Source organism: Haliotis rufescens, unplaced genomic scaffold (genome assembly GCF_023055435.1).
Source record: "Haliotis rufescens isolate VD_foot unplaced genomic scaffold, xgHalRufe1.0.p SCAF_3, whole genome shotgun sequence".
Taxonomy (NCBI): Eukaryota; Metazoa; Mollusca; class Gastropoda; order Lepetellida; family Haliotidae; genus Haliotis; species Haliotis rufescens.
The window spans coordinates 9,402,596-9,428,545 of NW_025964001.1; the positions used below are offsets into that span (position 1 = coordinate 9,402,596).

Consider the following 25,950-nt stretch of genomic DNA (forward strand, 5'->3'; position numbering starts at 1 on the left):
TCCAAGCCAGCCTGCTCCATTGTGATCAGCAGTCCACAGCCCAGATTCATTCAGTCACTGGCTGTCCTGCCCATAACCTTACCACAACTGACCTTTACCTTCTTCCTAGACTAACCTTCACCTCTCGTGCTGATTGACCATAGCCTATTATGGTCTCCGACCTCAGCTAATCTCAATACTCCCACTCACCATTGAGACCAGACCTAATTAGTCCGACTGGCCAGTGGTCAGCTATGGTCAGTTTCAGCATTCATGGTCTGCTATTGATCTGGTAAATTGTGTAGACTTCGTCTGGAAGGCTTTGACTCCTTTAGGGGAGGCACAAATGAATTGCTTGAAACTATTAACATGGCCTTTTCATTCATATGCAGGCTTGACACCAAGGGTTAATTACATGGTAATTCCCATAGGTGAAGTACTGTTCCTGATTCAGTTTTATAGCACAACAATGTCAAAATCATGTCTTCCAACAGACTACTATTGTCTTAGTAAGAAAAACTAGGTTTCATTAGGACAACTGTGTCAAGATGTAGTACAGTGCTTGTGCTTGTGTTTGTTTCAATAAAACATGGATATTCATAATAGCTTTGACACATTTGAAGGACCACATTTATGAGCCTTTGTTTTAGGATTGTAGAATAATTTTTAACAATGTTCATTTCAGGCCTGATATATGTGTTACATATATGACCCTCCTTTCAGTGTCAGTAATTGGATGATCAAATGAAATAGAAACATGCCAAAAGAACCAGTAAGCAGACAATTATGTTTTCTTGAAATGTAAGATGGTTTCAACAAATGTATGTTGTGTTCCATCACTTACAGGAGCTTCACTATTTTACAATTTACACATGACCTTAATGACGAACAAACTATCTATCACTGGACACATTCAGGTGGATTATTTAGCTTGTATGAGCTGAAGGAAGGAATGTCAGGACCAGTTTGGATCACATCTTGTTGGTAGTTACTTTGGGCAGTCTGATGTATGAATGCTTCTGTGTTATCTGAGACAATAATAATAATAATCATAATCATAATGTAAAAGTCCATTTGTCAATTGCTATTCTTAATGCACTAAACATGCTTGGAGCGCAGAGGTGGTATAGGTATTTTAATATATTATACCAAACGGTAGTTGGGAATACCAGGTAGAGGCCTCTCACTGGTATCCCCTACACAATTTAGACAGAGAATACGGGTCGGTCAGGTAGCCTCCTGGTTAAGGCGTTCGCTCGTCATGCCGAACACTTGGGTTTGATTCCTGACATAGGTACAATGTGTGAAGCCCATTTCTGGTGTCCCACGCCGTGATATTGCTGAAATATTGCTAAAAGCAGCGTAAAACCAAACTCACTCACTCACTCACTCACTCACTCACTCACTCACTCACTCACTCACTTTGCAAAAGAGAGCTTTGAGTAGAGAGGACATATTTTGAGTTCAGCTGTAATGTACATGAACTATCATAGTTTCGTCTCTTGTCATGCCGAGGACCTAGGTTTGACAACCCACATGGGTAGTATGTGAAGCTTTTAATGGTGGGATACAACTGGAATATTGCTTAAAGTGGTGTAAGACCATCATCACTTCTGTCTGATCTACTACAAATAACTACCTCCATTATTGTTCCAGTTGTGAATACAAAGAAGGTTCTATCCCAAACATCAGAGCAAAACTGATGATTAATTATTTAAGTTCATTATGGTCCATCAATGACATTATAATTGTGTCTTCAATTATGGAGATGTTAAATACCTGCTGCCTATTGGTAGACCAGGGCTAATGTATGCAGCATATGAATGGCTGTTGATACCTATGGTGAGGCCATCTAATTATAAAGTAGTGAGTCACCAGTAGCTGTAGGTGAATGGCTCAGTTGCCTGTAGGGAGTACTTTGTGTGTATGTACCATAGTTTACAGCCAAGCCTTCTAAGCCGGAGACCTATGAATTGTTACAGTACGCATGGTGGGATGCGATACAGGAGGGTTAGGATGGGGTGCAGGAGGATTAAGATGAGGTGCAGGAGGTATAGGATGTGATACAGGAGGAGGGTACAGGTTGGATGCAGAAGGATTAGGATGTGATACAGGAGGAGGGTACAGGTTGGATGCAGGAGGATAAGGATGTGATACAGGAGGAGGGTACAGGTTGGATGCAGGAGGATAAGGATGTGATACAGGAGGAGGGTACAGGTTGGATGCAGGAGGATAAGGATGTGATACAGGAGGAGGGTACAGGTTGGATGCAGGAGGATTAGGATGTGATACAGGAGGAGGGTATGGGTGGGGTGCAGGAGGATTAGGATGTGATACAGGAGGAGGGTACAGGTGGGATGCAGGAGGATTAGGATGTGATACAGGAGGTGAGTAAGGGTGGGGTGCAGGAGGATAAGGATGTGATTCAGGAGGAGGGTATGGGTGGGGTGCAGGAGGATTAGGATGTGATTCAGGAGGAGGGTATGGGTGGGGTGCAGGAGGATAAGGATGTGATTCAGGAGGAGGGTATGGGTGGGGTGCAGGAGGATAAGGATGTGATACAGGAGGAGGGTACAGGTTGGATGCAGGAGGATAAGGATGTGATACAGGAGGAGGGTACAGGTTGGATGCAGGAGGATAAGGATGTGATACAGGAGGAGGGTACAGGTTGGATGCAGGAGGATAAGGATGTGATACAGGAGGAGGGTACAGGTTGGATGCAGGAGGATTAGGATGTGATACAGGAGGAGGGTACAGGTGGGATGCAGAAGGATTAGGATGTGATACAGGAGGAGGGTACAGGTTGGATGCAGGAGGATAAGGATGTGATACAGGAGGAGGGTACAGGTTGGATGCAGGAGGATAAGGATGTGATACAGGAGGAGGGTACAGGTTGGATGCAGGAGGATTAGGATGTGATACAGGAGGAGGGTATGGGTGGGGTGCAGGAGGATTAGGATGTGATACAGGAGGTGAGTAAAGGTGGGGTGCAGAAGGATTAGGATGTGATACAGGAGGAGGGTATGGGTGGGATGCAGTAGGTATAGGATGTGATACAGGAGGAGGGTACAGGTGGGATGCAGAAGGATTAGGATGTGATACAGGAGGAGGGTACAGGTTGGATGCAGGAGGATAAGGATGTGATACAGGAGGAGGGTACAGGTTGGATGCAGAAGGATTAGGATGTGATACAGGAGGAGGGTACAGGTTGGATGCAGGAGGATAAGGATGTGATACAGGAGGAGGGTACAGGTTGGATGCAGGAGGATTAGGATGTGATACAGGAGGAGGGTATGGGTGGGGTGCAGGAGGATTAGGATGTGATACAGGAGGAGGGTACAGGTTGGATGCAGGAGGATTAGGATGTGATACAGGAGTTTGGTATGGGTGGGGTGCAGGAGGATTAGGATGTGATACAGGAGGTGAGTAAGGGTGGGGTGCAGGAGGTATAGGATGTGATACAGGAGGTGAGTAAGGGTGGGGTGCAGGAGGATTAGGATGTGATACAGGAGGTGAGTAAGGGTGGGGTGCAGGAGGATTAGGATGTGATACAGGAGGTGAGTAAGGGTGGGGTGCAGGAGGATTAGGATGTGATACAGGAGGTGGGTACAGGTGGGATGCAGGAGGATTAGGATTTGATACAGGAGGAGGGTATGGGTGGGATGCAGGAGGATTAGGATGTGATACAGGAGGAGGGTACAGGTTGGATGCAGGAGGATAAGGATGTGATACAGGAGGAGGGTACAGGTTGGATGCAGGAGGATAAGGATTTGATACAGGAGGAGGGTATGGGTGGGATGCAGAAGGATTAGGATGTGATACAGGAGGGTTAAAATGGGGATACTCATGAGTTAGGATGGGATACACGAGAAATATATTTGGATACAGGAGGGTTGGGATGTGACGTAATACAGTTAGGATGTGATGCAAGGGCCAGGATGGGGTCCAGGATGGAAGGATGGGATCGAGGAGGGAAGGATGGGGTCCAGGAGGGAAGGATGTATAATAATTGGAATTGGCACTGTGGGTATATATTTTGTTTCATGGGTATTGGGGTGAGGGGTTGTTGGGTGGGAGTCACTAATTATTTTGATTACTGTTATGGTGATCAGAAAAAACAAATGCAGCATGGCCTCCTTGTTCTGTTTCTGACCATCCAGTTACACAGGGAATGGAACCCATTGTTATACACCTCCATCTGAAGCTGATGGTGATGTTGTCAGTTCGTCACATTCATTTTGTAAAAGTGAAATATATTTTCACCTGGTTAATGAACAATATAAGCATATGTTAGAATTTTAATGCTTTGTGAAAACAAGCAACTTGTGATGTAGAATTTTTCCAGAAGTTCTTCCCAATTGTTGTAAGAGCTGCTTAATATGATAATCTTGTGGTTGGAATGTGTGTCTGTGTGTCATAAAACCTGTGTGGATTGGGGGAAAAATAGTTTACTTGCCTATATACAACTATCGTCAATATTTCGCAGGTTTGTATACCCTCCTCCATCACCTGTGAATTACGTCAATATGCAGTGTAGTCTTGACGTGTGTCAATTTTTGTAAAGCAATGAAATTAGGCTGTATACCTCTCTCGAATGAACCCACGTCATACCAACAGAGATTAAAAGATTGTACCAGTTGGCATTAGGGGAGAAAAACAAGGACAAGTCAGCTCAGAGTATAATGATTCTGATTGGGGTGTGCATGTTTAGCTTGTGGTATTGTGTCTTAGTAGGCTAGCTCTATAAAACCTGCATAAATCTGGACTTGTACCTTATTATTTTGCAGTTAAGAGAAAAATCTACCTACAGTATTCCTATCATGCAAGGCCATATGTGGTATGAAATTAAATGGCCCTGGCATTTTGTCTATTTTTTATTGAATAATAGTTTTAATACAGGTAAGGGCCTTCCAAATCTTTAGGTTAGAGGTATAAAACATGGTCCCTTTGATTTTCATTCTTTATTTCGAACAGAATGGGCAAACCAATATGTTTTCATGAATAAATGTTACCATGGTTACTTGAATTCACATTGCCTACCTGTCAGCAGCAGCATCAATGAACCTGGCTGTGGCGATTGACAGTCTATTCTTCTTTCAACCAGGAAGTACTGGATGTTTTATCAGTAGATTTCACTTTTGATTGGACATGATTATTGCTCATTCAGCTATATGTCGCTGACAGCTGCTGGCATATGTTATATTGCTATTTTCTTGTCACTTTGCTGAAAAAAGGACCACAATTGTTGGTTGAGCTGTATGTACATGTATAATGATTGTTAGAGATCATATGTCAGGTCAGTGGCATGATGGTTTATTTGTTATGTCTGTAGCTATTACAAAAGTTTGATGTGTGCAACCCATTGATTAGTGGTGGAAAACTGTTTGAAACTGAAACAGAGAATATCTGTCATTAAAACATTTCAGAATTTGTATCACAGTGTTATTGTGCACGACCGGGACATTTGATATGAAGACATGCAGAACATATTAATTTGAATAGTAATGATTAAATTCAACTCAATATCTATCCTTTTCTGTTTGTCATAATCTACTGAATGTACCACATATATATGGTGTGAGCCAGACGTGTTCTGTCACATCTACTGAATGTACCACATATATATAGTGTGAGCCAGACGTGTTCTGTTTCATCTGCTGAATGTACCACATATATATAGTGTGAGCCAGACGTGTTCTGTCACATCTACTGAATGTACCACATATATATAGTGTGAGCCAGACGTGTTCTGTTTCATCTGCTGAATGTACCACATATATATGGTGTGAGCCAGACGTGTTCTGTCACATCTACTAAATGTACCACATATATATAGTGTGAGCCAGACGTGTTCTGTTTCATCTGCTGAATGTACCACATATATATAGTGTGAGCCAGACGTGTTCTGTTTCATCTGCTGAATGTACCACATATATATAGTGTGAGCCAGACGTGTTCTGTTTCATCTGCTGAATGTACCACATATATATAGTGTGAGCCACTGTGCTGTTTTATCTGCTGAATGTACCACATATATATAGTGTGAGCCAGACGTGTTCTGTTTCATCTGCTGAATGTACCACATATATATAGTGTGAGCCAGACGTGTTCTGTCACATCTACTGAATGTACCACATATATGTGGTGTGAGCCAGACGTGTTCTGTCACATCTACTGAATGTACCACATATATATAGTGTGAGCCAGACGTGTTCTGTTTCATCTGCTGAATGTACCACATATATATAGTGTGAGCCAGACGTGTTCTGTCACATCTACTAAATGTACCACATATATATAGTGTGAGCCAGACGTGTTCTGTCACATCCACTAAATGTACCACATATATATAGTGTGAGCCAGACGTGTTCTGTCACATCTACTAAATGTACCACATATATATAGTGTGAGCCAGACGTGTTCTGTTTCATCTGCTGAATGTACCACATATATATAGTGTGAGCCAGACGTGTTCTGTTTCATCTGCTGAATGTACCACATATATATAGTGTGAGCCAGACGTGTTCTGTCACATCTACTGAATGTACCACATATATATAGTGTGAGCCAGACGTGTTCTGTTTCATCTGCTGAATGTACCACATATATATGGTGTGAGCCAGACGTGTTCTGTTTCATCTGCTGAATGTACCACATATATATAGAGTGAGCCAGACGTGTTCTGTCACATCTACTGAATGTACCACATATATATAGTGTGAGCCAGACGTGTTCTGTCACATCTGCTGAATGTACCACATATATGGGGTGAGCCAGACGTGTTCTGTCACATCCACTGAATGTACCACATATATGGTGTAAGCCAGACGTGTTCTGTCACATCCATTGAATGTACCATATGTATGGTGTGAGCCAGACGTCTTCTGTCACATCTATAGAATGTACCATATGTATGGTGTGAGCTATCCTGCTACATTTTGTCCCAGTTCCCCATCCAACATCAGGAGACATGTTGTCAATGCTCCCTTCTCCCAGGGTATTTTGTCATTGCATAAAAGTCTCACAGCCCCATAACATACCATCCCAGCTGGAAAGGCCCATGGCTCTAAATCCATTGACAGTTTGTCCTGAACCAGTTTTCAGAAACTGAACATAATGTGTGTAGCTGGCAAAGCCAGGCTCTCACACTTGCCATGCTTGCAGGTCACATGATCCCCTGAAGGTCACCTGACCAAACTAGCCAGCATCAATTGCATGCTGTAGTGAAGATGAAACAACTGCCGGGACAGATAGCTATGTCCAGCCGGCCTGGGAGAAATCAATGGATTAATCAGTTGTCCATGTGTTGATGAAGGAAATGTCAGTGTTGTGACCAGCTCCTGTGGTAATCACCAGGTTGAATGAATGGATGGAGACAGCTGTCTGCTCTTTGAAAGGGGTTCTGTTGGTTTCATCAGAGAAGTATACAACATGTATATGGGCTGCTTCAGTTGTTCATGTATTCAGCGATCAGTTCATAAGAGTCAAGTTCCTGTGCGCCTGTGAGAGCACAGATCTGTATAAGAGCTTAGTTCTGACAAGAGCCCAGTCTATGTGAGAGCTTAGTTATGACAAGAGCCCAATCCATGTGAGAGCTTGGTTCTGACAAGGGTCCGGACTGTATAATGTAAATTGTGAGAGCTTAGTTCTCACAAGAGTCTAGTTTATACAAGAGCTTCGTTCTGAAAGAGCCCAATCTATATGAAGCTTAGGACTGACAAGAGCCCTGTCTATATGAGAGCTGGGTTCTCACAAGGGCCCGTTCTATATTACTTATATTATGAGGGATTTGTTCTCACAAGAGCCCAGTCTATATAAGAGCTTAGTTCTGAAAGAGCCCAGTCTGTATGAAGCTTACTTCTTGAGAGAGACAGGGGGCACGGGTGGCCCAGTCGTCTAAGGCGCCGCGATTCGCTGTGCAGAGTTGCGTCCCTTGGGCACGCCAGAAACCTATGATTGTGGGTTCAAATCCCGGTTCGCCCCCATTATGTTTCTAGTTTTGTCAGCACCATACTCGTGCTCGTGGGTTTCACCGAAGTGGTAAACGTCTGAGACCTGCATCACTTGGGGCTTTCGTCACACATTAAGCTGACTGTTAGTCCTCCAGGATATTTAGGAAGTAGATTTGATATCACTGTGAATGATTTCAAATATAAAATGCACATGACTACAGGCAGCATTATGTTTTAAAGATGAAAGATATATTCTATTTTTGGAAGAATCTTGCAGGCTAAAGTCATTATTAGCTGCCTTGGGGAACAATAAACCAATGCATGTTTCCGGTAATAGTTTCTTGCTACTGAATGTAGTTGTCAAGGTCTGCTGCAGAGATTTTTAGAATAGCTGATGTATGTCTCTTTCTCCTAATGAGATATAAAATCCCTAAATTGATTAAGTTTAAAAATAGTTAGGAAATACTACACGTAGATCCTTGTTTCTCTTCCCTGCTGCTCACACTCGTTCGTCTTGAGAGTTAAGAATCTCAAGCATGACCACTGAGTGTTTTGTCTTGCTTATATACTGGCAAATTATGATCAAATATCTCAAAATAATTTGATAAAGTATGTAAAATATCAAGCAAAATATTTGAGTTTGTGTTTTTGCCCGTGCAGCACAAGTTTCTCATCACAACACAAGGCAACACGTAGCTATTTCATCAAAACGACAGAAGACTATAAATATTTTGATGAAATCATTCAAATGTGATTGCATATTTCAAGTTATGATGGGTTTAGAGAAACAAAACCATATTTCACTGCAAACTCTAAATAATAATTTCTTACATTTTGGAAGCTTGTCTTTTTGAAAGCTTACCTTCATATAGTAGTGAGTTCAATAGTGAATCAATAGTGAAATGTCATGTGGTATACGGGATGGGTCCGAGGATTGGAAAATGTGGAAGACTTGATGCACACATGATAGGTTACTGTTATGACCTACATTGGTTAAATCAGGTTATTGACTTTGTGTAAACAGAGGTGCAAATAATATTAAGTTTAAAAAACAAACAGGAATGTAGATTTCATCTGACATGAACATAGTTGACTCCAACTGTAGTGTGAATTAGACGTCAATATACATACATCATAATCCTCCATGGTCAAGTGGATAGAGTGTCTGCCCAGAGAGCGGAAGACTGGAGGTTCAAATCCCGGATGCATGGTAAAAGATAATACATGCACATCGTTGCATAAGTGCAATAATCTTGAACGCAATGTTAAACCACACTCGTGCTATCAACAACTGATTTCCTTGGGTTGTGAACTGTGTGAAGACTGTGTTCCTCTGTTGCAGGTTGTACTGGATTGTGTATTGAAGAAGGACATTCAGTACACAAAGGCAAATCCCAAATTTCATCATTGGAAGACCGATGAACAAAGGTTTGGTTTAACGTTTGAGAGGTATGATGATGCCAAAAAGTTTGATCGTGGTATCAAGAGGGCGGTGGCAGAGCTCACAGAAGGTATGATCTTTAGTAACAAACTTTCTTTAGTTTCATACTCGAAGGATTTAATTAACATCCTTGATTATATACTATCTTGCTCTAACCGTTGATTACCGAAAGAAGATTGATTACTGAAGAAATGTTAACTGTTGTATCTCAGAAATTACATTACAACGTGATTGTATGTCATTCTGAACTTGTTTGATTTCATCCTCTCTAGGGGCAGTGGGGAAGCGTAGTGTGTTCAATTCCCCACACAAGTATGATGTGTGGAGCCCATTTGTGGAGGTCCCCCCTCCCCACCACCATCATGTTGCTGTAATATTGCTAAAAGCAGCGTAAAACCATATTCTCTCACTCATTCTCTCTTTCCTGACCGGGGTGGTCGGGTAGCCTTGTGGTTAAAGCGTTCGCTCGTCACGCAGAAGACCCGGGTTCGATTCCCGACATGGGTACAATGTGTGAAGCCCATTTCTGGTGTCCCCCGCTGTGATATTGCTGGAATATTGCTAAAAGCGGCGTAAAACCATATTCACTCACTCACTCGATTCCCGACATGGGTACAATGTGTGAAGCCCATTTCTGGTGTCCCACGCCGTGATATTGCTGGAATATTGCTAATAGCGGCGTAAAACCATACTCTCCTGACCAGAAATCTTAGTGCTGTATAAATGAAAGTTTTAAGGATTGACCTTTAATAAGTGAAATATTCTTTTTCTGTCATAGCTATTTGTTTAATGTGGATCAGTGCCTCATACATTCAATGCGTAGAGGCTACTTAATGAATCTGATAGTAAGGCTTGATGACTTTGTTGTTTGCATGTCGTTGTATTACAATATGTGGTACACACTCGATTATTTACAGACCGCTGTCACATAGCTTGAATATTGCCGAGTGTGGCATTAAACAATGAATAGCAGACATGAGGAACGGATAAACATGCGCTGCAATGTACAGCGTTTCATCCCTTAGGCGCACCTATGTGCAATGGTTGTGGATTTGGACTTTGCTCTGAATATAACCCTTTACTTGTTACGACCATGAATGCTATACGGGTTCACAAGAGTGGTGAGCATCTATGCTATCTAAAAACTCTTGACATCAGATTGAAAATATTTACAGCTACGTGGGCAGTGTCAGAAAGTGCTCAGTGCCTGTCTGCAGGAGTCTGTTCAGGGAGGACTGCGACACATGGGGGTGGTGTTAATTGACAGGCATCAGGCCAGCAAAAGACTTCATGCACGTTCACGTTATTGTATGTGTTGCAGGCTCAGCTGGCAGCATGGGAAATTCCATGACGGGAGAAGAGGAAGTATTTCAGGTAGTGTAATGACTTGGTGACGTCTTTGTATGCATGCTGCTGTGGGTGTTAACAGGAACGTGGGGGCAGATCACTGTCAATGACCGTTTTATGCATCAGGGTGTGTTTTCTTATTCACTTTACTTGGGTGATTCATTCATTGACGTTAATAGTCATTCTGTTTTCACAGTTTGATGTTACTGTTATCACAGTTTTCTTTGAGCCAATGACAACTTGACCATCTTTATGGAGCTGAGATAGTGTCCCCTGTACTGATGCTAGGTTTTATGTTTCAGATCGTGGAGCTGCCTCTCTCCGGGGGCAAGGACAGCTCGTCCCAGTCAGCATCAACAACGTCGACCACCACCTCCAGTCCAGCTCCACGTTCCCCCGTTAGCAGTCCGATATCGGGGCTCCCCGATGCCTTCCCGTTCCCCCACCCTCATGCCAACCATCATCATCTCCATCTTGTCCACTACATGTCTGGTCCAAATCGGACCAATAAAAACGCCTCCTCACCGCCCAGTGATAAAAGTTCACATAAATCAGACAGTTTCGAGAGTTCTAGTGGGCAGGATGACGTTTGGATTCGTCCTGACGACCCTACGTCATTAAGCGGCAAGTCCGACACACTGTTGTTAGACACGGACCCTAATGTAGAAATGAGCAAAGAGGACTCCTATGTGACATTTTCTAAAAGCAAGCCAGGGGCACCTCATGAATACAGCTACCCTAACTTAGAACCAATGCCGAAACCACCTACAAAACGGGAGTCGACCACTAGCATGAAGACACAGCCTTTGATTATTCAGCATCCCCCTCTACCACTCAAAAAGAAGCACAAGACTCGCCACAAGCCTGGGGGGACATCAGGAAGGTTGCTGAACAACCGATCGCGGTGCAAACACTGCCATGAGGTGTTCTCTCTGGACGATAACCAACGGGGCAGTTGTGAAGACGCCCCAGATGGTGTCGAAAAATTTATTGAGTGCGTGACTTGTGTAGCGTGTTCCAAATGTTTGATATACCACTGTATGTCGGATGCTGATGGCGAATACAGACACCCTTGTGAGTGTGATCCTCGCGATGATTCCAACTGCAAAAAATGGACCGCACTGACAATTTTATCGTTGTTTGTGCCCTGTTTATGGTGCTACTGGCCCTTGACTGCCTGTCATAGATGTGGCATCTACTGTCGTTGCTGCGGTGGCCGGCACAAGGCGGTATGACCACGCCCGCAAATTTATATGCACAGGATTATCTCCCCCTTGTTCGCCTTTTCATCATAACTTGTAGATATATCTGACACGCATGGGTTTCTAGATCTAGCTAACACATACAGTGAACGGATGGATATTCATGTGGTGCGTGCATACCCAGAGAACTGAGTTGGTGTGCAGGAAGGGATGACCAAACTGGAGGAGTTACTTTCCCTTACTTGCCATATAGTCACATGAGAGGATTGGAATCAGCAATATGTCCTTGGGATCATGTCATTGTAGTTCCATTTACATTTGTATAGCAATACTAGTTTTCACTTTTCATCTTTGAACATACATGTATAATTCTTGATTTTAGGTTAGCAACCATTTCCAAAAACACACATGCAATCCATTTGGTTATGGTGAAAGATACCAGTGAACAGGAAGTCAGAGAAAGAAATGATGGACCCTGGGAAGGGGCACCATGTTTCCAATGTGACTCAGTGGCAAGGCAAGGGGGGTAACTCTACCATGACAACATGTATAGTCATTCAAAAGGGAGAAAATGATCCCTTGTACCTGTGTTTAAAAATGGCAAGTTTTATACGTTACCAATCCTATAACAGCATGTTAGAAGTTTAAGCATAGTGGTATTTTTTTTATATTTTTTTTTTAAAAGATGAGTAAAGCATACTTTGTACCACAGAAGCATATCATGTTGGCTGAGCTGGTTTCTAAGCAGGCAATCTTTTTACTGATTTTGATAATCTGATAAGTTTGCCAATTGTGCCATCAGCTCATTAGCCTAAGTTTTCACCTAAATTTATATAGAGAAAGAATCAGAATTGTAGACTTGGGCTACTGAGGTGATGCTTTATGTAGCGAAACTAGGTGTATTTGTTATGTTGGTGGTAAGAAAGACAACACGATTGTGTGTGCAGTCATTGAGTGCCAAATCATTTGTGCTTCATTTGTGTCACCGTCATCACTAATGTTCAACAGTAGAAGATCACGTGATCACAATTCAGTCGATACTTCCCTCTATTAGTGATAATCGGGCCGGTTCCACAAGTCTGACTTGTTATTTTACTGTCACAGCGTTTAGAAAGTTCTTGATTCATTAAGTATCACTGTATCGTTTATCTTAAACCTATACACTTGCATTCATTGTAAGTCTACATTAAACTATTAGAATTACTGGTATAGCATTAAAAAGGTTTGAAAAGTAGATCCTAGGCCATCATCCATGAAATAATATCACTATTACCATCAAACTCCTATACTGATAATTGACTTAGTCAGAAATCTTTATTGGTATCGCTAGGACAAGTTCTGATTTCCAAGGTATTGATATTGCGTAAACACTGGTTTGGGAATGTGATGGATATTTACAATGAAAAGGATGAAAGAAATGATCAGTTCTAAATGTCTATTTTGACATACACAGTTGTCATAGTTATTTTTAGGACATGACATTTCATGGTCTGAAATATGAATCTGAGTCATAGGTAGACTCAGTAGGTCGGTAGGTGACATTGTTCTTACGCATTGGTTTATTTAACTGTTGCTGAAATAAACTAAGAAACATCAGGGGCATTCATGTTAATAGGATGTCCATACATTACCATGATACAGTAATGGATACTGAAACTAAGTTTGAAGCTTGTTATTGTTTATTTGTTAATAAGTTGATATGTGTTGACTTTTGAACCTCTGTTGGCGAAATCGGTTGATATTTTACCTCCTGCTTAGTCAGGGATACCTTTTACTTTGCGGCTTTTAATTCATAGTTTTAATCATATTATGAATGTATTACATATTTCTTAAACAACAAAATTAGTTATTTGAAGTCACTGCACTTGGTGTTAGTCTATAAAACGACTTGTTTATTTTTAGTTTAATCCATTGATGGGCAAATAATGTGCACAAAGAATATCTTTTATCAAAATTCAGCTTTCAAAGCCCTTTTTAAGAAAACTGGGTGTATGAGGAAGAACATGACAACTTGCATATAAAACTGCTTGCATTACTCCAGAAAAAAATGTATGACACAAGTGATAATAATCACTTGACATGAATATAAAAAAGAATATTATGGAAGTGTCCAATCAAATCCGGAAACACAGAATAGGAAATAGCCAATCAAACATGTTTGAAATTGATGGATGTAACATCTAGCGTGCAAAACGAACAAAATCATTTACCACGGGTACCCTTGAAAACAAGATAAAATGACTCTTTGTTTGTTGCAGGATAACTTCAAGAATTTAAGAATTGACTTCAAAATGTTTTGCATTTGTGAAGTTTAAACGTTAAAACCCGTGGAATATCGTTCAAAGCAATAATGCAACACTACCACCGCCCTTCCTATTATCAGCCAATCAAGAAACAGCAGTCTGTTAGTGGGTATGGTGTAATTCTTTCCTGGATTTTGGAAGCATAAAAACAGAAAACTTTGCTTGGTGAACCATGACATACCGAGGAGTTGCTTGCAATTTATTTACAGATCTGTAATAGAGGAATATATTATATAAGTGATAAAAAAGGAATATTAGTCATCAGAAGGATAATTAAATGTAAACATGTATGTCTCGTGATAAAAAAACGCAGAACTAATAATCAGGTAATGGTAATGTGAACAGACGTTTGTGACAAACAAATTTTGTTCGTTACAAATGGGGAACATTAGAATTTTTGTTATGTACGGGAATGTTGAATGTGAACAAGAACATTAGATGTGAATGAGCAAAAAACAGGACACATGGTCTTTGATTGAATGCAGAACATGAAGTTAGTTTCATTGTGATTAGCTTATTGATAGAAACTGGAATGTCTAAGAACATTATTAACAATACGCTGAATCAAAATGCCCTCACTCACTCTAAGGGAAGTATCGACTCCTGTGCTCACTGCACTGTAGGGCTGCAACGATAAAGAATGTCACGATACGATGCGTAGTATGTGCTAAGATCCAGGATATGGTGCATACCACGAAATGTGATCCACGATACTTACTACGTAATGAGATCCACGATACAATACTGGTACCTATAAGGATATTGGCATATGATACAATGTGTATCATATCATATGACCCATGATACGATACATACTATGTGATATGACCCATGATACAATACATACTACTGTAAGGACAAAATTCCTACCATATTACCCATGATAGGGCCATTTAAAGAATTCTGAACAAAAACGTTTTGAATATAGTTGCATGGTCGAAGTAAAGAAAGTTTTAATGTCCTACATGTAGAGTGATCTGCTTCGTTTGACAGGTATGGGAATTCGAAGTCAGATTTGGCCTTGACATGCTTGTCATAAAAGGTAACTAGAAAATACCGGATGGTCACTCTCTAGACTCTTTACCCAATGATGTGGATACTTTTTATCACTGTTTAAGACTGGTCCAAATTCTATTGACAGGCCATCTTGTTATGGCTGGAATATTGCCGACTCGGTGTTTTGCAACATTCAGAGACATGGAGCTTTGGATAGAAGTTATAGCAGCTAAAGAAATGATTGTGAATAATGTTACATTTTGCAATAGGACTTACCGCATTGTGAATCCAGTATCGGGATGTGAATCATCGTTCCAGCTCTATCACGCTGTGTGTAAAGATGTGTATATTGAACAGGCTGTTGGGTTTTTAAAGTGATGAACTTATCAGTGCTAAATATAGATTTTTAAGAAATCACTTTAATCAGATTTTTTATTGAATTCATTCTTAGATCACTCCCATGTGGCAGAAAGGTGCTGTGTCTTAAACAAATGTAAAGAGGACATCTTCAGTCCCGAGTTTTCAGTTGAACGCCAGCAGAGGGCTCCCAGTGAAGAACTGAAACTGTTATTTTGTTTCTGCTGTTGCTTGTTGTGTGAACAAATTAGAAAGATGACATCAGAGAGTCTTGTTGAAGCTGTGAAGCCATTGTGAGTAAAAGGAAAAGTCTTCTTTGTTTTCATTGTTGAAGCTCTGAAAAATTGTTATTTGATACAGATGTAAGGAATTCTTGTTACCATGGTTACCATGACCATTCATGTTAGTTTTGTGCCATGTTAAGTGTCATTTTTAACACGAAAATTGTTATTTTATTGTTAATGTTCAGATTTTGCTTAGTCAGCTGATTCTGTGAGTCGGATAATTATTTTGAAATCAGAACTATTTTTGTTTTTAGCAAGCACCTAAAATAGAGGAAATGGAAATTGCTAAAGAAAATCAAATTGGTTGCCAATGTGATTCTTATGTCACATGTTTACATTTTGGTTAATTATGGTTTGTTTCCTATTTGTTAGTTATGTTTAGATTAAAAGTGAGTCCGGTCGAAGAAATCAAAACTCCAGATCTTTTTATTTAGAATGGTTTCACAATCAAATGCTAGACTTATATGTGTAGTCCACAATATGGCTGTATTTCCTATAATAGTCCACGACCTATGCACTATGAAAGTAGACTCTGTTTCACTGCTGTGATGTTTGAAAGATTGTGTGCGATCTGACTACTGGGATATATGCTTCTCAATGTGTAATTGAAAGGCACCACTTTGTTTATAGAACATTGTGAAATAAGTGCAATGAGAGTCTTGATAATGATTTGTGCTTGGGCATTGAAGATGTTAATGTGATGGACATTATATGTTTTTAAATGATTATTTCTTAAAATTTCATATTTTCCCAGAAATAAAACAGTATGATAAAGTTTCCTATTTGTGAATGTTTACACTGTAATTATCTACTTTGAAATGTCAGTTCTACGTATTGCACAGTTCATTAAGTTGTTTGATATTTCTTTTTGAACACGGAATACAGAAGTGACTTTGCATGCTTGCAACATTAAATCACATTCACTCCTTCAGACTGTGTCAGCATTTACACCCCTTCCCCGTGGCGCTAATACATGCACAAACTCTTGTGTTGGGTATGCTTGCTACTGGAGCATGCCAACTCGCCTGATCAGTATTCGTACATTCAACACTTTTTTTGTGTGAGATGCTGGTCCAAATCTTCCGTGTGCCCTCCTGAAGACACAATTCAGAATCTCTGTGGTTTCTATACTGAAATATTTGTATTCACTTGGGTATGAGAAGGAGTAGATATGAGAGCTTGTTTTGGCATAAGTTTTCGGATTTAATACAGTGTAACTGATAAATAATCGTGGATATATTTAGATTGGAACTTGTTACCTGATTGCTAATTTTATTGCATTCTCTCCGGTATTTGTCCAGAGAATTGTTTTAGAATATGATTTCAGAATGGAAATGAGCTCCAGTGTAACAGATGTTCTTGGATGTATTTTAGTTGGAAATATGTGTAAGCTTATTGTTTTGTCTCTGATATCAGCCCAGGGGCATTGACTTCAGTTCAGAGTATCATTTAGTGAAAAAAAAAATATATATACATACTCACTATACATATGCTGTATTTGCAGTATGTATAATATGTCTCTCACTTATTTGAAAGTATTTGCTCTGTAAACATTCAACTCTGAATATGACACTCTAAGGGACTTGTTAAATAAGTTTGTAAAATTTTAGTTGATCTCCAATAACCTGGTGTCTGTCCATGAGGGGGCACAGGTGGCCCAGTCGTTTTAGGCGCCGCGTTTCGCGGTGCAGAGTTGCGTCCCTTGGGCACGCCAGAAACCTATGATTGTAGGTTCGAATCCCGGTACGTCCCAAATAAGGTTTCTAGGTTTGTCAGCACCATACCCAGGCTCATGGGTTTCACCGAAGTGGTAAATGTCCAAGACCTGCATCACTTAGGGCTTTTCTCTCACATTAAGCTGACACGCCATGATACAACTGGAATAATGTTAATAGCGGCGTTAAACCCAACTCACTCACTCACTGTCCCATGAAGGGATTATAACAGGACTCCTAATTCTGTCAGTAGGAGATTACAGTCTTCTTGGCACCAAGATCTCTCTGTGGAACGAGGCCCTGGTCTGTTTTTGCTGAAAGTCTATGGGAGTAGAGGTGGACATGGCACCAGGAGGGATGCTTTAATGAAACATTCCCTGAGAATTTGGACTGAGAATTACATATTCTAAACAAATTTTGAGGTATTTCAGTTGTGAATTTGTGTTCAGGAAGCATCACTGAAATTTCCAGCAATGCTGGTACCCACCATGCATTTGTGAGGAGATGACGATGAAACTACAGAGGGATGCGAGCTTGTAGTGACCAGTGCCAAACACTTCACCTTTCGTGTGTATATATTGAAGTCTGGCCCTGTACATATTACTTAAAGGGTTCAAAGTACACAGTGTTTTCGACAAACTACAATTGACATCGTAGCCGTCCAAACGTAGTTAACGTAGATCTTTGTACCTGTAGTTTTTATAAGATTTGTACGACTTTGTCAGTTTCTTGTACTGAAGCTACAGATTGAGAAATGCGGTCTGTGTTTTTGAGTAAACAAACAAATTTTAAAGTGACAGACAACTCATGGATGGTAATTGCGTTACAAGTTTGTATTTGACACTTAAAGGGGGACTATGCTTCGTGGTTTGTTGCCATTATCAATACAGATCTAGATGTTATTGGAGGCCGACCATTCGATATTCTGGTTTGGGGGCTGGTATTTTAAAACAATAATTCTCTCAAGTTATATATAAACACAAAAATATTCAATGGGAATCACATTCTGAAGGAAATGTGTTGTGGGAAAAAAAAAATTATTTGTCTGGAGTGAAAAACATTGTACTTCTGCTTAAACAAATTAGGCAAAAATCCTCGGCCCCATGAATATTCCATGGTTGACACTGAGGCACTGACTCTATTAGTATGTAGGTATGAACTGTAATAACATATTTGATATACATCATAAAATGTTAGCTAGCAGATTTACATAGTGTTTGAACGACTTGAATCAAAACTTGCTTGGACTGCCAGTTTGCCCAAGCCTAGTCCCCCTTTAATGCTAAGTCATAGGGAAAGGGATATTAACAAATAGATTAAGAAAGATAAATCAAATCTGTATTTCATGCCTGTGATATATGGATGATAAAATTCAGAAGTATTATGCTAAACCAAGGCAACTAATGTTAGTGAAATGTTATTTTAACAGAATATATAACAGAGTTTCTGACATGAATATTCACCAGATAAGAAATACATCTGTCAAGGGCAAAGATTCCGATATGAATGTTACAAGAACAGTATCATAAGAACAGATAATATTCAGAAGTATGTATATCTATGTATTGATTGAATATTGAATATTGATTGTGAATATCACTTTTAACAAATCTGATCCTTTTATTATACATTTTAACTATTTTAATGGTTTTACTTTTAATGATATTATGATAATCTAATCTTGGCCAAAAGAGAGTAGTTTGTTTCTTTGAGTATTTTCATTTTATGCGACATCATCCTATGGGGTAGGGAGCTCACAGCTCAGTGATTATGTCAATATCTATATACAAGTTGTATGATTATATGGGTAAACCTCTTCACTTCATTGTTAAGGAGTTGTATGAATGTTTTGTATGATCAAATACTGAGCCCTTTTGACAAAACAGGGTAGGTACAAGGAGAGACGCACCTGGTATGATTGTTGTACTAGAGTATCAGATTTACTTAATGAAAAATTGTTTACAAGTTTCTTTCAATGCTCTTTGATTTGAGCCTCAATGGTTAAGAGACTTATCCAGAGGGTTGCTTGTAGAGTCGGTTGTTGATTTTTTCACAGAATAGTAAGAGTGATAAAATACAAAGGTTTATATATTTTTATAATTGTTGTAAATTTCCTAATGTCTTGCAGCATGGCGTTCAACTGAAAATATTTCTTTCTAGCCAAGTTGTCTCCCTTTTCTACTCTCTAGCGTGATAAAAAGGAGGTAGGAAGAGACAGCATGGCTGTGAGGGACAGGAATTGTGGGGTCACATTAAATAGAATTTCATCAGTTGTATCCATCGTCTATGAGTTGAAAGTAACTCTGATGCAAGTTTTGCCGGCATGCAATACCGTCCAACTGTGATGGAAATTTGGTCAGAAGTCAAGGGATAAGGTCTTCGCAATCTGAGATTAGTTACAAATATTACAAATTGAGTGGTTTTCAGTCTGCAGATTCCAGTAGTTAAGTGGAAAGTTAAAACAAAGCTACTTTCAGAGATTAAATCTCAACTATTAGATTTAGTGTTTTTCCACCAATTGACCTTGACCTGTCTTGACTTTGAACAGATTTGATCCTCACCTTGGGCGGTTGTGTGTGTACACTGTGTACATGTATATGAATATTTCTATGAGAAACTGTCCAACAGCAAATCCATGGATCCACATAAAATGTTCTGTCCCAGTGTCTGGTGTTGTTTTGTTCTTTTGGATAATTCTTAACGTGATGTACCCTTTGGAGATTCTGTGTCCTGATTGGCCTCAGGCAACCACATTAGAGGTGACTTCATCAACTTGTTGATTGTATATTATTGTTCCCTGACCGCATGGATCACAGCATCCATCACTGGTTTGTCTGGTCCGGATTTCATTATTTACAGCAAGGCTGGAATATTGCTGAATGAAGCATTAAACAACAAGCAAACAAAACAAATCTATGTGATACCCTCCATCACAGCCTCAACCGGATCATGTTCCAGGACCAGTCAAGTACCAAAAACATGGTGACAGGTTATTTCACCATGCTGGCCAAGTGTTATGGAACAATCTCCCTTCAAAATAGGGTGACTTGTTATTGCAGCCTCCTGGCCAAGTGTTCTGGAATGCAATCCCATCAGAGAACAGAAACTTACACAAACTTTGACAAATCCCTCAAGAACTGGCTCTTCAAGTAAGCCTTTGGAGCACTTTAGATCTGTTATAAATGGAAACTGTGCTATACAAATTCTAAATTTAAATATATTACTAGCTCAATGGTACCTCATTCTTGCTTTAAAAAGCATTTAATGTTAAGCAGGACCACAGCTGTATGTGAGTGAGTGAAAGTTGTTCTTATGCCAGCCGCATTTATTACAGCTATATCATGACGGTCTGTCACTAATTAAGTCTCAGACATACATGCCATGAGCAAACGGTGACACAAAATCAACCAGGTTGCACACTGGTACCTTTTGCAACAAGCATGGGTTTCAGGGGAACTGAACTGCCCAAGAATGCCAGCAGCAGACCAGAAGGGACATTAGGGACCTATTGTGCCCTGTAATCCACACTGGAAGTGTGCATAGTGACCTATATTTCCTTGACATCCAGGGAGTATGGTAATGTGTAACCCGTTTATCCCCACAGTCTTTTCTGAAAGCAAGCATGGGATACTGAGGACTGAAGTTCCTGCTGTGACAGGTGCAAGAAACACCCATTGGTAAAGCTAGATCCCCTCCCTGCTTTTCATACCAAGCTGTAATATGAATGAATTGTTTATGAAATATGTTGTGTACAAGGGAAACGTTTCATCCATATAGTAACATATATAATTAATATATGAAGCATGGTTCTACTGTTCATGATCATGGCTGACTGTAGTGATGTGTCTTTTGACCCAGCAAGTGTTTCAGTATGCATCAAGCAAGGATGCATCAGACAATAAGTGGATGGTTAAGTTCAAGGATGCATCAGACAATAAGTGGATGGTTAAGTTCAAGGATGCATCAGACAATAAGTGGATGGTTAAGTTCAAGGATGCATCAGACAATAAGTGGATGGTTAAGTTCAAGGATGCATCAGACAATAAGTGGGTGGTAAAGGTCAAGGATGCATCAGACAATAAGTGGATGGTTAAGTTCAAGGATGCATCAGACAATAAGTGGATGGTTAAGTTCAAGGATGCATCAGACAATAAGTGGGTGGTAAAGGTCAAGGATGCATCAGACAATAAGTGGATGGTTAAGTTCAAGGATGCATCAGACAATAAGTGGATGGTTAAGTTCAAGGATGCATCAGACAATAAGTGGGTGGTAAAGGTCAAGGATGCATCAGACAACAAATCTGGATGGTGAAGGTCAAGGATGCATCAGACAACAAATCTGGATGGTGAAGGTCAAGGATGCATCAGACAACAAATCTGGACAGTGAAGGTCAAGGATGCATAAAACGATAAGTCTGGGTGGTGAAGGTCAAGGATGCATTAGATAAATCTTGAGTATATAGGTCAACAATGCAGCACACTAATGCATGACTCAGAAGTAGTCATTGTGTTTTTAGTTGTTGGATGCATCATACTACAGCAAGATTCCAACTTGCAGATTGAAAACATTTGTTCTTTTTGAAAATGAAAAGGCTATTTTGCATGCAGGCATATCTAAATGAAAAAATAAACATTTCCCAGACATGTCCAAATCAGCCTTAACCTCAGACTGTTCTTTCATCAAGGATTTGATCGCTGCAACACATGACCATAAATAAAACGGAGATTACTATTTTTAGCTGCTCTGAAATGAAAATTCAAGTGAGTTTAAGTTGTGCATTCCATTATTTGATTTAGGGAAATGTTATCTTACTCCATTAACAGTACATGTGGTATTCATTTATATTGACAAAGTAAAGTACTGATGTTTTCATTGTATGACTTGTATACAACTATGGTACTTTATTTACCATTCATACCACAATCAGATCATAAACAACTTCTGGTGAATCACCGAATCTGTGGTTGAGTTGTGTGTCCGCCCGGAGAGCAGAAGGTCCGGGGTCCGATTATCGACTGCGTCATACCAAAAGACATTAAAAGATGGTACCCTGCCTGGCGCTTGGCATTAAGGGGCTAAAACAAGGACTGGTCAGCTCAGGGTCAGAGTACTATGTCTGAGTGGGGTATTCATGTTAAACTATATTGATATTTAAGTGGGCTAGCACTATAAAATCTGCAAAAGTACGGATTGGTACAAACAACCGCGCGAGCGCACACACACACACACACACACATGTGCATGCACGTCGCTATATAAGTGCAATAATATTGGATTTTTACATCTAAGAGTACACGATATTTAACAGATGTGTCCATGAGGGCATCATATATTACGTAAGGTAACCATAAAAGGTTTATGTCAATAAAGTTTCAAGTAAAAAAACCAATTTGGATTCTCTCTATTCTAGGAATTTATAGGAAATTCTTAGTTTCCAACCCTAAACTGACACAGTATTGTTGATCAACTGTGACATCCATTTTATTTGAACCTGCCTGACCACAAGAAGAAAAGTGTGGTGTATAGTTGAAGGGGGATAACTCTTTCATGTCTTAGCATTGATAGAATTTCAACTGAGGGCAGGAAAAGCAAGTTCCAATTCTGCCGTTGTATAATCACATGACATCATGGCCATCACTGAAAATTATTTATCCCAAATATTGCCCTCTAGAAATGTCAGAAACAGCTCAAGGCATGGATGTATGTATTCCTTGATCCTTACACTGCTGCATTGGTTTACTTGTTGTATAAAGCAGAATGAGAAAGTTTGTGTTTTAGAAAATTAATGCCAGAATAATCTGTAACATCAAGTACAAAATTTACATGCATTTGTTGGATGAAAAATGAATTCTCTAGCATACATTATATACTGTATGGCATCCATTCTGGAGTGCTTTTTGTCCGAACATACACTTAATAAAAGTATTGAAATCAGTTATCACTGGTTATATACAGGTGCAGGCGAAAACGGCACCTCATTTAGGGAAAAGGGCTACTGTTTGTCGGGGGAAAGCAACACCTCTACTTTTAATAACGATAAGATAACGTAGTATTGCGAGTATTTAGAAATTGTGTGTCATTTTAAATCACAATTTAAATTTTAGGGCATTATGGTAAAGATGAAATCAGTTTGTTCTGTGGTCAGGGGAAATATACTAACCATACCTGGTCGTTTGGCCTGAAGTCAGTCCATCCACAGAGATTCCGGGGTAAGATTATAGGCCCCCAGCAACCTAAACTTGTTGTAAGAGGTGACTTGGTTCACTGCATGGATCAATACTCATGATGTCAGACAGCAATTATTTGCAGACCACTGTCATATCGCTGGAAAATTGTTAAGTGAAGAGTTAAACAACAACAAATAAAAACCAAAAAAATGAAGTCAGTCACAACAACATACTAATTTGACCTACACTATTGGTGAAAAAAGTACACTCTGAATATCTTTATTAATTAAATGTTTGTTATCAGCATTGTATGTGCGAGTCTGTGTAAAAGGTTAACATGATGTGTTGTCGGATGTGTGGGGTTTGAGTGTTCGCCGCCTGAAAATTTCCAACGAAAACCATCAGCATTAGCCACAACAAACCCCGCAAGTATGAAAAAAACGTGGTGAGAGAATGTATTGGGTTGTATTCCTTTGTTACTGTTTAGGCTACAGCAATGTGATGATGTTTAAGATGTGGTGAGAGAATGTATTGGGTTGTATTCCTTTGTTACTGTTCAGGCTACAGCAATGTGATGATGTTTACGATGTGGCGAGAGAATGTATTAGGTTGTATCCCTTAGTTATTGACTAGGCTACAGCAATATCATAATGTTCAGCAATGTGGCGGTACAATGTAGTAGGTTGTATGCTTTTAGTTATTTTTTAAGCTACAATGATATAATGTTCAACAATGTGGCAATAGAATGTATTGGGCTCCATCCCTTCGTTATTGTTTAAGCAACAGCGATATCATAATGTTTAGCAATGTGGCAATAAAATGTATTGGGTTGTATCCTTTAGGTATTGTTTAGGCTACAGCGATATGGTGATGTTCAGCAATATGATGATGTTCTGCAGTGTGGCGAAAGATTGTATTGGGTTGTATCCCTTTGTTATTGTTTAGGCCACAGCGAATATTACACAACTGTGGTCAGGTCCTGGTGTTGCCTTCAAACCAACATTCTCATTGACCAACTTTATCATGGACTTCCACATAGGACCAAAATATTTAAACAGTTATCATCTTCATAGAAAATCAGCTATGATCATATCATAAATGAACAGGAAAATATAACTGTACTAATTGTTTATTGATTTCTGTGAGATTTACATATATACAAATTAAATATACAAAACTATTGTTTTAACATTCAGGTTATATACAAAACATAAATAACAAGTAATATTTACACGACACACATGGTAAGTAAAGCAAACAAAAACGTAGGTAAATATTGCAGGATAGACATGTGAGCATGGGGGAGAGATCAGATCAAGATACATTATTTTGTACAGAAGCATTCAGGCAAGACAGATTGTCATGACCAACCCCTTTTCTACATAACACTAGGGGTGGCACTAAAGATTATCACCAAATGATCCGTTTTGATATTAATGGGACACTGCAGTGTTTAAAGTACCTGCCTGCTCGACCATCAGAGACTGGCTGGTTTTGTCTCAGACAGTCCTACCTAAAACATGCATGTCCAATGGTCTGGCTGATTTTGTTGTTGTGGATTTTGTTAATAAAATAAAGCAACAGAATTCACAAATGACACACTTATAAAATGAGCACTAATTATTATCCCCTGTAGTATTTGACTGGCAAGTTATTGACCAGCAAGTCTGACTGTCTGGATGAAATATATCTGGATTGGAAATATCGGGTCCTAGGGTCCTGGAGGTTTGTTCCTATCGTATTTCAATCTGGAGACCCCCTTAATCTTTATTTGTACCATTAGCATCATGATGAGGACCCAATAAGGATTCATTATTTTTCGACAATGACGAGTGAGTTGGGTTAAATTGCCGCTTTTAACAGTATTCCAGTCATATCACGGCGTGTCAGCTTAACGTGGGAGGAAAGCCCAAAGTGATGCAGGTCTCAGACGTTTACCACTTCGGTGAAACCAATGAGCATGGGTATGGTGCTGACAAACCTAGAAACATAATCGGGGCGAACCGGGAATTGAACCAACAATCACAGGTTTCTGGCGTACCCAAGGGACGCAACTCTGCACAGCGAATCGCGGCGCCTTAGATGACTTGGCCACCCGTGCCCCTCGACAATGACGATGATTAACAAAATCATCATTGATGTGCAGAAAGGCTGTCATGTCAAACTGATGATCAGTGCACTGCAATATTCAACTCAGTAATACATCA

At 39.8% G+C, this 25,950-nt stretch overlaps 2 protein-coding genes across 2 annotated transcripts in view; both read left to right on the forward strand.

Annotated features, from left to right (window-relative positions):
- The window catches only part of LOC124140909 (sprouty-related, EVH1 domain-containing protein 2-like), a 38,282-nt gene extending 21,644 nt beyond the window's left edge, over nucleotides 1–16,638 (forward strand). The window contains exons 3-5 of the mRNA XM_046508736.2: nucleotides 9,274–9,442; nucleotides 10,694–10,746; nucleotides 11,022–16,638. Coding sequence (XP_046364692.1) covers nucleotides 9,274–9,442; nucleotides 10,694–10,746; nucleotides 11,022–11,954 — 1,155 coding nt within the window. The 3' untranslated portion in view covers nucleotides 11,955–16,638. The remainder of the gene's footprint in view (nucleotides 1–9,273; nucleotides 9,443–10,693; nucleotides 10,747–11,021) is intronic.
- A 4,778-nt stretch (nucleotides 16,639–21,416) lies between these two features.
- LOC125384334 (KH domain-containing protein 3-like) lies at nucleotides 21,417–21,887 on the forward strand. Its single transcript, XM_048403337.1, has one exon. The coding sequence runs from the start codon at nucleotides 21,417–21,419 to the stop codon at nucleotides 21,885–21,887; it is 471 nt and encodes a 156-aa protein (XP_048259294.1).
- Nucleotides 21,888–25,950: the final 4,063 nt, after the last annotated feature.